Raw genomic sequence first — 16,094 nt, forward strand, 5'->3', positions numbered from 1 at the left:
TGGAGAAGTTTAACAGATCTATGTCTGGAGTTCCCCATGACACTGTCAATCTCTGAAATACATGAAGATCCAGTTTCCACTCGTGGGGATCCATGATTTGTCTGCTTAACACATCTGCTAAGGAGTTCTGTGCTCCTGGCAGAAACCTTGCCTGAAGAGTAAGTTGCAAGCTTAGCTTAGTCTCCCATAAAATCATTGCTTGCCTGCATAGAGGATAAGAATGTGTTCCCCTTGCTTGTTGATGTACCACATGACAGTTGTGTTGTCTGTTAGAATCAACACCTGCCCTGGAAGAAGTAACTCCTTGAAAGCCATTAATGCAAACTGGACTGCTAACATCTCCTTCATGTTGATATGTAGATGCTGTAGTCTGGCAGGCCACTTGTCTTGTATCCACTTTCCATTTAGATGAGCTCCCCAAGCAATGTCCGAGGCATCCGTCGTTAAAATCTGACTCGCCTCTGGCCGGGTCACAGAGAGTCCCTTGTTTAGGTGACATTCCTGAGCCCACCACAAAAATTCTTTTTGAAGGCAAGGTATTATTTGAATGACAGTGTCCAAATCCTGGCAGTGCTGTGTCCATACATTTTGAGATACCATTGTAGCTTCCTCATATGCAGTTTGGCATTGGGAAGCACCAGAATACAAGATGCCATGAACCCTTGTTGAAGGACTGTCCTTGCAGTCAGCACGGACTGATGAGATAGTTGATGGAAGTAAAGTGATAGACTCTTTTGTTTGTCCGGGGTTAAAAAGGCCATCTGGGCTGCTGTATTCAGTCTCACACCCAGAAAGCACATGTCTTGAGAGGGTACTAGACTGGACTTTATTTCGTTCACAGAATACCCTAGGCATCTTAGCACTGCTATAACATATTCCAGATGCTGTAGAAGGTCTTCCTTTTCTTGAGCCAGAATCAGGCAGTCGTCCAAGTAAGGATAGATTTGAATTCCTTGAAGCCTGAAGTAAGCTATCACTGGAGCCAGAACCTTTGTGAATACTCTGGGCAGTAGATAAGCCAAAGGGCAATGCAGAGAACTGATAATGAGAATTTCCAGCTCGAAACCGCAGATACTTCCTGCAACTTAGCCTTATAGGCACATGAAGGTAAGCTTCCTTGAGATCTAAAGTTACCATCCAGTGATCTTTGCCCAGCAGAGGTAAAAGCTGTTGTAACGCCAACATCTTGAACTTGGGAATGTCCAGAAAAGTGTTGAGGAGAGATAAATCCAAAATTGGTCTCCACGTGTTCCCCTTCTTTGGTACTAGGAACAGGCGAGAATAAAATCCTAGGCCCCTTTCTGATACAGGGACTGGCTGAATGGCCCCCATCTGGAGTAACTGAGAAACTTGCTTGTGAGCCTCTTTTCTTTGTGGAGGAGGAACGCCTGGCATGCCTTTGAAAGGGGCATTGTATGGAAATAAAATCTGTAACCGTGGTGAATGATATCCAACACCCATTTGTCTTGAGTAATTAAATCCCAATTTTCTTTGAAAAGAGACAGTCTTCCTCCCAAAGGAGCTGCCAGACGAGAATCTACTGGCAGCTGAAAAGACAGGTCATTGGGTCTGTTTACGAAAGGACTGACCCCTGCCCTCACCAGAAGTCTGAGCAGGTGAACTCCTGTTCTAGGCCTAAAAGAACCTTGAGCCCTGCCCCTACCACGCCTAGACCTACCCCTAGACTGGGAATCATAAGCAGGATGAGGCAACCGCTTAGCAGGCGAATTTCAACTAAACTTCGGTGGCTGCACCTGCAAAAATCTTTAACAGTTTGCATAGACTTAGCTTTGTCCTCCATTTTCTTTAAAACTGCTTCCACAGGCGATCCAAACAACACATCAGACTGTAAAGGAGCATCCAAAATCCTTGTCTTAACATGCTCAGCTAAATTCTGATCCTTCTACCAGGCATGCCTGCGAAGAACAGAACTAGTAGCAGCCACCCTCGAGGAGGCCTGTACAGCATCAAAACCACATTGCAAAGAATGCTTACCCACTTGTTCAGACACATGAACCAAATCCAGCAACTCTTTACACTCAATACCTTCCGCCAAAGCATCCACCTTAGATTTTAATTGTGAAAGGAGATAATTCTGATATTTTAGGATGTGAAACTGACAATTCAACGCTCTCATGGCTAGAGTGGAAGAAGTATACACTTTCTTTCCCCACCTATCCAAAGCCCTTGCCTCTTTATCAGTGGGAACAGGATTTTAACCACAGAAGCCTTAACACCTTTAGGCCCTTGAGAAATAGTTTCTGGGTCCGCCCTAGGACTCTTAAACAAATACTTATGAGCTTCGGGCACCCTAAAATACCTATCAGGCTTAACAGGAGCAGTAGGCAAAGAGTCAGGGTTCAGGGAAGCCTCTGCAAAAACATCTTCCACCACATTCAACACAGGAGGAATAGCTAAGGGCCTATGCTGGGGTAAAAACAAGAATTCCCTAAGCCTTTTCCTGGAATCAGAGTAATCCTGGCCTTCCCATTTAAAGTGCTCCCTCATGGAATGCAGAGTCTCTGAAAATGAGAAATCCTCAGGAGGAGAAGCTGTAGGAGTGGAATCATCCACATCAGAATCAGAATAAGTAGGATACTCCTGCAAGTCTTCCGCAGAAGACTCTGAAGCCTCTGAACACTGTTCAAAACTATCAAACTCCGGTTCCACCCTAGGCCTCTTATCAGGAGGGCATAGAACCTCTAATCATAGTAATCAAATCTTCTGCCATTTTAAGCATATGTTTCTTAGGTACAGAACCCGAAATGCTAGGAGAAGCCCCCACTGAAGCTGAACTTGGCCTACCTCTCAAAGAAGTTTTGGCAACAGAAGGAGAGGCTCTAACTACCTTGGGAAGAGAGGGAAGAACAGTTACCTGAGAAGTCCCCTCAGCCTGGCCTACCTCCTGAGAAGGCACATCCTGTAACAGTAAAGTTTCTGCCTGAGACTCCATGGAAACTCCTGGCAAAACCTCTGGCTCCACTGAGTTCTAAAGAACCGACGTCCGGGACTGCCGGTTCATCAACCCTAGGCTTCGTTGTTTGTCCTTGCGCTTCTTGGACGAAGCGCCGGAGCATCCGACGGCATTTTATAATTGCAACGCTTCCCAAACACTAACCTGGCACAGTCTAACCTCCTCTTAATAGTGCTTTGTTAAACCTAGCACAAGAGCGGCAACCAACAACGCCGTGCTCAGGCCCTAAACAAGGTATACACAAGGTATGGTAATCCCTATGAGGTATCTGTTTCCCACAAGAAATACAGTTATTCACTTTTTCTGACATCCGTTAAATACTGAGGCAAGAAAACCAAAATGTTCCCAACGGGTACTTAGCCAACTCTGTTTCGGTCTGAAACTCCGGTTCGAAATATTTCAGAACGCCAACCTGCACTCGCAAAACTGCTTCTGCATCGGACCATGCGGCAAAAAAGACTGAGGATATGACGTCGGTCATGCGCATTAGTACCCTGACGTACTGACGTCAGTCTAATGCGCCCTGACCGACGTCAGCCTTATACTCTGGTATTCGGGCCGACTGGACGGCGGACTATACCCCAATAGTAAGGACTGCAGCAATGGGGAACGAAGAACATCTGCAGTTAAAGCATTCCTCATATGTTCACAATATGCCAGAACAAACTTTAATATATCATCAGCCTGACCATTCAAAATTCTGAAAATCAAAGTTGCAGAATATACTTTTTTCCCCATACATATTAATAATTTTCCCATTTTTATCAGAAAGAGTAGAACTGGAACTGACCATGTGCTTAGCAGCAGTGGGATAAACTAGAGCTATAGCTGCTGGATCAGGTTTAGGAATAGTGTATAAAAATGTAAAAGACAATGGATCTTTATACATCTTATCTGCCTTTTTAGGGACACTTGGCTGACTATCTGGAAAAAGTTCAGGCACTAACATACACATCCTCTAAACCGGACAGGACAGGAGGAATGGGTGTAGGTTCTATAAAATCCTGCAACAGCTTAGCATTTTCTGAGGGACTGAGAAACCTCAGTGTTCTTCCACTAAAAACACTAGCACATTCTAGCAACAGTCTCAGAGAAAGAGAACCCCCCCCCCCACAGAGAGAGAATCACAAACTGAGCTCTCCTCTGAGTCTGAATCAGAAACCTGAGGATAAATCTCTGTATTTGTCCCTGCATCTTACTCTTCAAATTCAGAATCTTGGATCTTTTTAGGGAAAAATGTATTCCCTCATTATTTTACCAGAAACTATTTTACAAGAAGGACAGTAGCCTGAATTAAACCCTGAGCCAGACTCAGTAAACTTCTCCTATCCAGAGAAATTTGAGGAGGACTAAATACATGCTTGGTTTTCCATTTCTTTTTGACTGGAAAATTGGGCCAACCATGTTATTAATAGCAGCTGCAGCTTCCCCAGGGATAGGCACAGCATTCTGACACAACAGGGAAAAATTCCCTGTTCCCTCTTCCAAGACCAGCAAGAGTGGCAATCCCTTGCCCACTGAGGGGACCCCAAAAGCCACAGAGGATGTGGCTAACCCTTAGTCCATAGTGTCTGTAGGTGCTGGGGTAAAACATGAGTGGTTTGGTGTACAACAAATGGCCACAGCAGAGTCACCCACCTGCAGCTGTGGCAAATGTCTAGCCTACTGTGGTGATAAAGGCTATCTGCTTAAGTTTTTCATTTTGTGGCTGGAAGAAGGACAGATTGGGACTGTAAGTCTGTCCCATGGTCAATCTGAAAATGGTACCTGTTTCCCAGGGAAGACAAGCAGCAAATGTCTGTGAATACTTCCAGTCTATGAGTTAATTTTTGACAGAAAAATTGAGTAAAAAAACTTTAAAACACTATGCCAGCCCCACAAATGTATAATAAATACAATGTCTCCATAAAAAAGTGTTTCCCTGTTACTTTACACCATTTTAAAAATGACAGGCAAAATGAATGCACTGTTTAAAGTATGTTACATTCTCATGGCAGTCTGTTAAAACACATTAATGGCTTTAAAATAACTTTCCTGAAAAGGAAAATGATAAAATAGCAATATAAATAAGAAAATGGAAGTTTTTTTCCCCCAAAGAGACCTTATCTGCCCAACAAAGGAACAACACAAGCTCACCATTGATGCTCAAAAGCCTCACAGAAGTGTACTCTTTAGTGGCAGTAATGCTCTGAAGGGCTTCACACCCAAACTTATATTTTAGTCAACTTAGTCCTAGCTGCCTGACAGTTTGGGAATGTGGAAGGTGCTCTGAAGCTTTGGAATATGGCTGACTGTTATAGCCTTGGCAGGATATAACCCATATAGCTAAGGTTACTGTAACATTGATCAGATGAGAAACATCACCTAATTTCATCTGCTTCACAATACTTACATGTCAAAGAGTGGTATCTAGTTGTTTCAGCATCTTAAATGGCACCTGAAAGACCTACCATCTGATTCTGAATTGAAATGATTCTCTTTTATGAAGGGTGTCATGTCTGACATCTGAGAGTAATCTTGTTTATCAGCATCATGGTCCATTGTCATATTAGACCACTGGTGACTGGTGACCGAAGATGCAAGTTTCTCCTCGTCTGTTGCATGATCCACTGTAGTTATGACAGGTGGCGAGTCTGGAGTTGACAGAGGAGTTGAATCCTGAAACAGTAAACATCAACACTGATAAAAATACTTAAAATTGATGAAAACACTATCAATATGTCATTTTACACCATGACTTATCTAAAACCGGCAGTATTAATACATGTCATGTCATAAAGCAACTGGAAAACATGGCTATTATTATACTAGTTTTAATTTTTTATAACTTTATTACAATATTTGAACACATAGCCAAAACAACACAAAACGCAAAGTTTGGACAAATGTAAAATGAGCACTGACATGTACAGGGAATTCTTTTTTTTTTTTCCTACAAACAATTATTTCCATTTTTTTTTCATTTTTATTATCTAGAGACAATGGAATACTTTATGACAATATCAACAGTGGCAAGTAATAGAGACTACAGCTCTTGGGTTAGGGCATCAGCATGAAACGCTACAATGACACGGAAACATTAGCAATATATAGAAATTATTATTTTTATAAAAGAAGCCTAATATGATATCAGAAGATGAAAATTATATCTCTCCTGCTTCAAAAGGGATATAACTACTAGGGTCCAGCTCTGTGGAGTACAAGACTACAGCACTGACTACGACCCTGTAAGCTCAAGTCTCTGTATTGACTCGTTCTGGATACCTTACTATACAAACAGGTATGGGAAGCATGCTTTCCCTTCTTGGGTCTGAAAATTCCTCTTTATAATCTAAAGTCCCTTTATGAAACTTTTACACAATCCACTATCCACCCTGAAATGCATGTTTTTTCTGTTCTGGGGCCCAAAGTTTGGGAGACCATATCCAAAGATATAAATTATTACAACCAATCATTAATTTGCATAAACAGCTGAAACACTTCCTGTTAGTTCAATCCAAATGCAATAGCTTTAGAACCAGCACCATCACTTAATCTGTCCCACAACACAGTTCAACAACACTCCATGCACTTTTACTGCTACCAGCCCTTTTGAGATGCACCTAGTCCTCAATACACCATCCATAAGGATGTTGAATCTACTGCTACAGACACGCATTCCAGCACATTACAGATACATCACAACTTCTCATTCCCTAACTTACACACACACACACACACACACACACACACACACACACACACACACACACACACACACACACACACACACACACACACACACACACACTCCCAGATCCAACAGAGTGCAGGCCTTCTTCCTAGGGTTAACATAATTGTTTCTATGTAAAATAGGACAAACAAATATGTGCTGCTACCAGCACATATTATTTTGTCCTCTTAGGTTGAAGAGCAAAAAAAAAAAAAGTCTTTACTCTTGTAGGATTCGGGATTTTTTATTGACCCATATGCCGGTATATGAGCCAATCAAAACCTTGAACAGCAGACCCTCTTCTGTTCAATACAGAACATAACATCAAGCAGTTCCGCAATGAACAGAGCTCCACTTTTTGACTAGCTCGTATACCGGTATATGAGCCAATCAAAAAAATTAAAAAAAACGGAGGAAAGACTTCGAAATAGGGATGTCTGTTTTTTGAAAATTCTGCGATAAAACCTGGACACATCGCAGTATTTTCAAAAACCACCCGGACAGGAGCCCAAAAAAGAGGACGTGTCCGGGGAAACCCAGACGTATGGTGACCTTACTTCCTCCTATCATGCCTGGCTACTCTAGACAACAAATGCAGTCACCCCCTCCCCCTCACAAAGCTATTTATCATGCACCTCTACTTTCTGCCTCCTTTCTCTACCAAATCTTAGACACAACAATTCACTCCCAAAGCTTTCTTCATACAACTTTCATCATCCTTCCCTACCAGCCTCACCACATCTCCATGTTTCCTTCCTACCTATTATATACAGAAATCCTTCCCCTATTACACTGCTCCTCTTGATACACATATCTAAAAGTAAAACAAAAGGTGCCTTTGTTGTTCTGTAGAAGATTCATTATGCTGTACAGAAACAGTATTCCTTTGCTACAGTTCATACTTTTGCAGCACATTCATTACGTGGTGTACGTACCTTTACTGCCTACATACTCTTACTGCAAGGAGTTAAGCAACCTACTGCCAGTCTCCTACAACTGTCTTTATATCTTTGATTTTATTCCAGTTGGATCAGTGCTTTACCTCGGTCCACAAATGCATACATAAATAAAAAAACAAATAAATAAATGACTGACTGATTGACTGACTGAATGAATGAAAAAATGAATAAATTAATAAATAAATAGGCAATGGGGGACCTGGGCACTGGGCAATGGGATGCCTGACGCCTACTCACCTATACTGGATGGGTGGTATTCCTCACCTTCCTGTCATTCCATCACTAGCAAGAAGAGGCTTGCCACAAACAAATGGCATATGACTAGGAGAAGTGATCTTACCATTACCAAGATGGTGACAGCAGCCTCCATTAGTATGTGCGTTTAAATATGTATATGTAAAAGGAGAACATAGTAGTCCCTTCTGCTAATGCAAGTGTCCGCATCAGACACCTAAGGGCTGGCTTAAGGTCACTTAGTAAAGACCTCACAGACTGCAAAGGCACAAACTACCTCCATGGCTCCCTACAGGATGGCCTGTTTAGTTCACTCTCACCCCTCTCCGGGGACTTGCCAGTTGTGGGGGAATGAATAAGCTAAACAAGGAGACAGAAAGTTTTGATGCTTTGCAGTCAAGGACAGAAAATTCATGCAAATATATATCTATATATATATATATATATATATATATATATAAAACAACTCTCACTTATTAAAATGTGGTTGAATCTTTTGTTATACTTTTCCCAACTAACCAGCCAGGAGATGAAAGCGAACAATAAAAACTAAAAACCAACAATTGAGTTCGCTGTGGAGAACCAACTAAGGGTCCAGACCAAGTACCCAGGAGATGTTTAATTGTCCAAATACTGTTTTATTATCCAAATACCAAATGCTTTCCACACAAAATACATTTTCGAGATTCTTCATCAAAGGCAAAACAGCAAATGAACAATATACTTCACTTAAATAACCCCATCAAACCAGCAATAAACCAATAATTTCAGTGAAACCATTATGTATAAACATTTCAATTAAGAACAATTTAAAACTTAAAAGAGACACAAGCATCAGTCTTTCACTGATATGAATAAAACAATAGTTGTAAGAACCATCGTAGTATATAAACAATTTAAAATGATAAATTATGTGCAAGTGTAAATAAAACCAAGTTATTTTAATATAAAATTTTTAAAAAATTTTATATACATATATATATTTGTATATAAATAAAAATAAAACATTTTCTCAAAAAAAATATATATATATATATATATATATATATATATATATATATATACACATACATACATACATACATACATACATACATACATACATACACCTATGCTGCCCTCTAGTGGCAGATTATAATTTTGCACTCCTCAACTTTAAAACTGGCATTATAGATATCATGTCACTGAGGCCAGGAGTCTTAGTGGCTTCTAATATAATCTGCCAATATAGCTCTCTATATTCTAATTTGGTTTCCCACATACCTCCCCTAATTTCTTTTGGAACCACTTCAATAACAAAAAAACTGAAGGAAGCTGCTGGACATTAAGAATATGTCTAAAAAGTACATTGTTCAAATTCTCCTTTTTCATTTCATAATAGTGTTCATATATCCTCATTTTGAGCTTCCTTTCAGTTTTTCCCACATAAAAGGACCCACAGGAGGAACACAGAGCTATATTGGCAGATTATATTAGAAGCCACTAAAACTCCTGGCCTCAATGACATGATATCTATAATGCCAGTTTTAAAGTTGAGGAGTGCAAAATTATAATCTGCCACTAGAGGGAAGCATAGGTGTATGTATGTATGTATGTATATATATATATATATATATATATATATATATATATATATATATATATATATATATATATATTTTTTGAGAAAATGTTTTATTTTTATTTATATACAAATATATATATATGTATATACATTTTTTTAAAAATTTTATATTAAAATAATGGTTTTATTTACACTTGCACATAATTTATCATTTTAAATTGTTTATATACTACGATGGTTCTTACAACTATTGTTTTATTCATATCAGTGAAAGACTGATGCTTGTGTCTCTTTTAAGTTTTAAATTGTTCTTGATTGAAACATTTATACATAATGGTTTCACTGAAATTATTGGTTTATTGCTGGTTTGATGGGGTTATTTAAGTGAAGTATATCGTTCATTTGCTGTTTTGCCTTTGATGAAGAATCTCAAAAACGTATTTTGTGTGGAAAGCATTTGGTATTTAGATAATAAAACGGTATTTGGACAATTAAACATCTCCTGGGTACTTGGTCTGGACCCTTATTTGGTTCTCCACAGCGAACTGAATTGTTGGTTTATACTTTTGCCAACACTAATGTGATCAACTAACAAAACCACATCAGTGACCTACTGACTTATTTGTTCCTCCTACCTTACTTGTTGTGATACCTTACATCACTCTGCGGGCAACGATCTCACCTTTCTAGAGATCAAGTTTTCAGCATACTTATTACTGGAATAAAACAGACAGGAGTCTTCCATGCTCAGTCAGACACCTGTGGACTCAGATACACATATTTGTTATTATGTAGCAATATGCTATTAATATATTTAGCTACATCTCTCTCTCTCTCTCTCTCTCTCTCTATATATATATATATATATGGGTCTAATTTGTTTCATTGAAAGATCATTTCACTGAATTTAAGTTCACCCTCACCAAATCGCTGAAAGCTCAAATTGCTGAAAACTCATTTCACCGAATCTTATTTCACTGAAGTGAAGTACTGGCACTGTGCAAAGTACTGTAAGGCAAGTAAAAGGTATATGCCCTTTTCCCCACTGTAGTGCGATCCTGGAGTTAGTCTAAATAGTTTGGGGGGTGGGGTGCACAGCAAAACACATTGGGGGATGTGGGGGGTGTTGCCCCCCACCCAGTTTGGTTTTATATTATATTTCACCGAAAGCTTCAAAACACTATGTTTTAAACCACAGACATGCAGACTTACAACACCAATGACTAACTCTTTCCAGAAGACAATATAAATCCAAACTAGGCCCCCCCCACACACACCCCTAACTATATATACTAACTCTAGGATCGCACTACAATGGGGAAAGGGCATATACCTTTTACTTGCCTTACAGTACTCTACACAGTGCCAGTACTTCACTGAAATGAGATGCGGTGAAATGAGTTTTCAGTAATTTGAGCTTTCAGCAATTTGGTGAGGGTGAACTGAAATTCAGTGAAATAAGTTTTCAATGAAACAAAGTAGACCCATATATAAATATCTAAATATATCTATATCAATATATATATATATATATATATATATATATATATATATATATGGGAACACTTCACATAATCGAATTACTGAAATCTCGAATTTCATATGGTCGAGACCATATGATCGAGATTTCAGTAAATCGAATATGTGTAGTGTGTAAAAATAAGAGTTTACTTACCTTAATACATTGCGTGCACACAGAGGCAAGGATTCTTGTACTCTCTGTGTGTACGTAATGTTTTTTTTTTTTTTTTGCGGTGCTGACAGGAAATGAGAAATCTCCCATTTTGCGCTTCCACATACAGCGCAAGACGGGAGATTTCCCATTTCCCCACTGTAGTGCGATCTTGGAGTTGGTATATTTAAGTAGGGGGGTGGGGGGCACAGCCCCCACATGTGAGGGTGCAGGGGGGCAAAGCCCCCCTGCAAAACCAAAATTCTCTCTTTTTTTTTTTTTTTTTGGTTTCGCTTCAGAAGTTCGAGTTTACGAAACTCGATCTTTTGCTTACGGTTATTTGCAGTTCGAGATTTTGTAAATTCGAGCTTCTGAAGTGAATCCATGTATATATATATATATATATATATATATATATATATATATATATATACACACACACACACACACACACACACACACACACACACACACACACACACACACACACACACACATATATAAAAACCACAATAAAAATAAACACACAGGCTGTTTCCAACATATAATAATACAGTGCAGGGTGGACATCAGAAGGAAATAATGGATCTTCCAGAGGTGTAGAGGCTGTGTGCATGCTGACCTGGGTTTAACAACACCTCTTAGTGGCTCAAATATGTTTTACATAATGTCCACCCTGTCATGCATTACTGTTCTCACCCCCCCCCCCCCCCCACACACACACACAGACTCACAAACACATATCCTTAGGTCATCCTAATGTTATTGTATTTCCTTATGTCAACCAGCAACTAAATAAATGAAAGCAACTGATAACTGCATTCATCAAAAATGTATGTTAACGTATCTCTCCTAACTCTGTAAAGAATCCACATGAAACATATTCATCCTTAAAATCTTAAAATACTTTTACGTAGGGGGATTTGCCCCATGTACAACATCTTAACTTCTTACATGAATGCACAGAAACAGAATCAAGAGAAAAGTCCAGAAACACTGAATCACTGCTGTCACTATCAGGCCATACAACAATCATAACCCAACTCTGCACCCTCATTACTAAATACTTCATAGATGCAGAAGCTAGGGAAAGGCACAGGAAAAGGGAATCATCTTGTGTGTGCTGTCAGACAAGTACTGATAAAGACTAGACTCTACACCTCTCACCTCTGTATATTAACTTCACAAGAGTACTGGCTGCAGAAGCAAATGATAAGTGCAAGCATAATGTATCACTTGCAGCATACTATAACACAATGTGCCAACATTGACTCAGTCATACCCCCTCTCTACTATATATCTCCAGGATCACTTCTTTTAGCTACACAATGACGTTGTGATATTATCGATAAATGAATTCTCAACAACAGCATTTCACAATAACTTATAGACTCAACAAAACCACTTTATGAACAGCATAGTCGACAATGTGATACTTCCATAGCACTCAGGGATCATATATATTAAACATATATATATATATATATATATATATATATATATATATATATATATATATATTTATATGGGTCCCCTTCACTACACTGACATGCCACAAAGCCGACACCCAAAACACAGAGACAAAAGACAGACGACGCAGATGCTCGACAAGGTGAAATCCCGACAGCTGAAGCACTGACATGGGCAACGTGTGAGCGCGACTCAGTAAGTGTGCGATAGTGAAGGATTTAGGGTTAGGGAGCGGACAGGTAAGTGTGTGATAGTGAGGGATTTAGGGTTAGGGTGCGGGAAAGGTGAGTGTGCGGTAGTGTCGGACTTAGGCTTAGGGTGTGGGTAAGGTGAGTGTGTGATAGTGACGGACTTTATGTTTAAGGGTGGGTTAAGTGAGTTAGGGTTAGGGTGCAGGTAGGGTAAGTGTGCGACAGTGACGGACTGTAGTTTTAGGGGCGGGTTAAGTGAGTTAGGGTTAGGGTGCAGGTAGGGTGAGTGTGCGATAGTGATGGACTTTATGTTTATGGGTGGGTTAAGTGAGTTAGGGTTAGGGTGCAGGTAGGGTAAGTGTGCGATAGTGACGGAATTTAGGTTTAGGGGTGGGTTAAGTGAGTTAGGGTTAGGGTGCGGGTAGGGTAAGTGTGCGGTAGTGTCGGACCTTAGGGTTAGGGTTTGGGTTAAGGTTAGTGCATATATAGTTGTGTGTAATGTGTAGTTTACGTTTTGTGTGTCGGTGTTATGGTGTTCGGTTTTGTGAGTTGTCAGTATTGTGTGTTTTCGGTCTTTTGGTCTCTGTGTTTTGGGTGTCGGCTTTGTGTCGTGTCGGTGTAGTGAAGGGGACCCATATATATATATATATATATATATATATATATATATATATATATATATATATATATATATGTATTTAGAATGACATATATACATATGTATGGGCACATATATGTCTGTGTGTGTGTTTAGGTATGTGTGATGCCCACCACTGCAACCAGTATGTGATGGCCACTAACATGTGACGTCCCCACCCTGGGCCAGTAATCATGGAGCCTGAATCCTCACCACTGACATTGGAGAGGGATGTGCACTTGGAATACAAATGGATACATTCAGTATTCCCAGATGTAGACCTCTCTGCATTGAGTACAATTTCCTTTAATAGCACACAGGGAACAAACTCAGCCAGGGGTCTGAATGTCTGTATATCTGTCTTCCTCCAAGTCCCCAATAAGACTGCCCACTGGTACAGCTGTAGCATTAGGTCCTAGGCCAAGTGTCCAGACCAAGTCCTCTAGCCACTCTTTCTGTGAACCCAGTGCATCGTGTCTCTGCCCCAAGTACTTGACATACATACTGTGAGATTTAATTTTCACACACACACACACACACACACACACACACACACACACACACACACACACACACACACACACACACACAGCCCCCCCCACACACACACACATACATGCACACACACACATACATGCACATGCAAACACCTGGTAAAGGCTGGTATAGATTTACCTGATGTGCCCCCTTCTTCCCAGAGTATGAGGTATTTATCACCACCACCAGACATTTCACAATCAGCTACTCTAAGGCCTTTAACAAAGGGTGTCCAATTATACTGTGCAATATTAATACTAACAGTAATGGTAGTGCCTGACCAATATGGCTAGGGCTTCTGGAGTGGCCCACACAGTGTCACCAAATAAATATAAGTGCTCTCAAAGTTTAGATAATTTCTACAAGGACAAGCCACAATAAAAGTTTTAAATATATTCAGTAAAAAATAATAAAAGAACATGAAAATACTGAAAATATATATTTACAGTAAACCACAAAGTTCAGATCACAGGAAATATTGAAAAGAGCATTGACTGACAGACTCAGACAAATAACGAAAAATAATATCGAAACTAAGCTTCACTATATTCCTGACTAATCTAAAATAATTACTGTTCCATATTTAAGTTACTTACTACCACAAGGAAAGATGCTGTGGGTGAGGGTCTTTCTAGTCAGGTTCCCCCAAAATGGAATACTCAGTACTCTGTGATTTCACTTTGTAATATTTAAAATATAATTTTCAAGAAGGCTAGCAGAATTACCTCTGTTGGTCACATGACTCTTAGGGTCTCACTGTATCTCCCTTTGAAGCTGAGACAGGAATTTAGCATAGACGGCTACATTACACATAAGGCAGTGCCTGGGCTTCCCCTTGTTTAACTGAGATAACAAACAAAGGCTTTTCCCAGACCTAGCATTTCCAGGCCTATTCAGCACTGTGGGGTGAAATTTAATGGTTTAACAGCTCACTTACATTTCCCTTATTTGTCTTAAAGTTGACCTTTGCTCTCCCAGTGCCCTGTATTAAAACATATAAATTTAATGCAGTTAGAGTAATATATGTGCATTTCTTTTCATTTCAGCAGGGTGCAGTGTTGATACATATTAACACAAGCAAACCTCACAAATACATTTTCAGCACAAGCAGCTATACAAATCAGTTTGATATACAAATGGTATACAGTTCTAATACATATGTAACACACGCATCTTGTATAAATCAGTTTGATATTCAAAGGACATATCATTCTTTACAAAACTCTAGCTCGCTATGGTGGCACTTGCCCATATCATCAAAGTATGTACTGGGTATTGTAGAGAATGATATACTTTAAAGGGATTCTTCCACTTTTTTATCTGTTACATCATTCCTACAATTTCTTCTGACTGCTACCATGTATATGTTAAGATACTGAATATGGTGAAAACATGATATTGTATTGTTACTCTTTATAGCTGCATTGTGGCAACTGGTGATTTAAGTGTCATTATACATTTTACTCTCATTATTGCTTATTTTTGGGGGACTTTTTTAAATAAAAAATCTTTGTAGCTGCATTCTGGCAACTGGTGAGTTAAATTTCAGGCATTTTGCTCTCACTGCTTATTTTGGGGGGACTTTTTCAATAAAAATCTTTGACAATTTTAATTAAAGCCTTGGCCTACATAAATTTAGGGTAGCCCTCAGTGATGTCACTTTCCAGATAGGCCCATTGGCTTTAATGGACACAAGTCTTTGCATGCACAGTATGTGCACATTAAAGGCTATGGACCCACCTCACATTTCCCATGAATGTGATGGCATTGAAGCTAAAGATCACTATTAATCCTCTCTGCAGTTGTGCATAGAAAACAAAATTTTATGAGTTGTTTTTGTTTTAATTTTTTAATGCTAGTGGATACTAAAAACATTCACAGATGGGGTGAAAGCCCTGGGCGGCACTTTATGCACCACGTACAGTGGTGCAAAAATAAATAAAAAGATACTGAAATCTTTCATCATAAGTCATCACTGCAAACTTGGCATCATTTCAGCTGACTTATTCAACATGGTGAGGTGCTGTACGTTTTCTTACAAGATGCCTGTTTTTGTCCATCTCCATAGACTCCTCAATCCAAGCACCACACCTACACCTGAGGACCTTGCTCTGTTGCTTAGCAATATCTATATCATATAGTAT

General features: G+C 39.5%; 1 protein-coding gene across 1 annotated transcript in view; it reads right to left on the reverse strand.

Annotated features, from left to right (window-relative positions):
• TACC2 (transforming acidic coiled-coil containing protein 2) overlaps positions 1 to 16,094 on the reverse strand; it is a gene marked incomplete in the record, with an annotated part of 1,481,681 nt that overhangs the window by 297,272 nt on the left and 1,168,315 nt on the right. Inside the window, 1 exon segment of the mRNA XM_044056051.1 lies at positions 5,425 to 5,632. Within this exon segment, the coding sequence (XP_043911986.1) occupies positions 5,425 to 5,632 (208 nt within the window).

The sequence above is a fragment of the Protopterus annectens genome, chromosome 14.part0 (assembly GCF_019279795.1).
Source record: "Protopterus annectens isolate FY-2018-M chromosome 14.part0, PAN1.0, whole genome shotgun sequence".
NCBI lineage: Eukaryota > Metazoa > Chordata > Ceratodontiformes > Protopteridae > Protopterus > Protopterus annectens.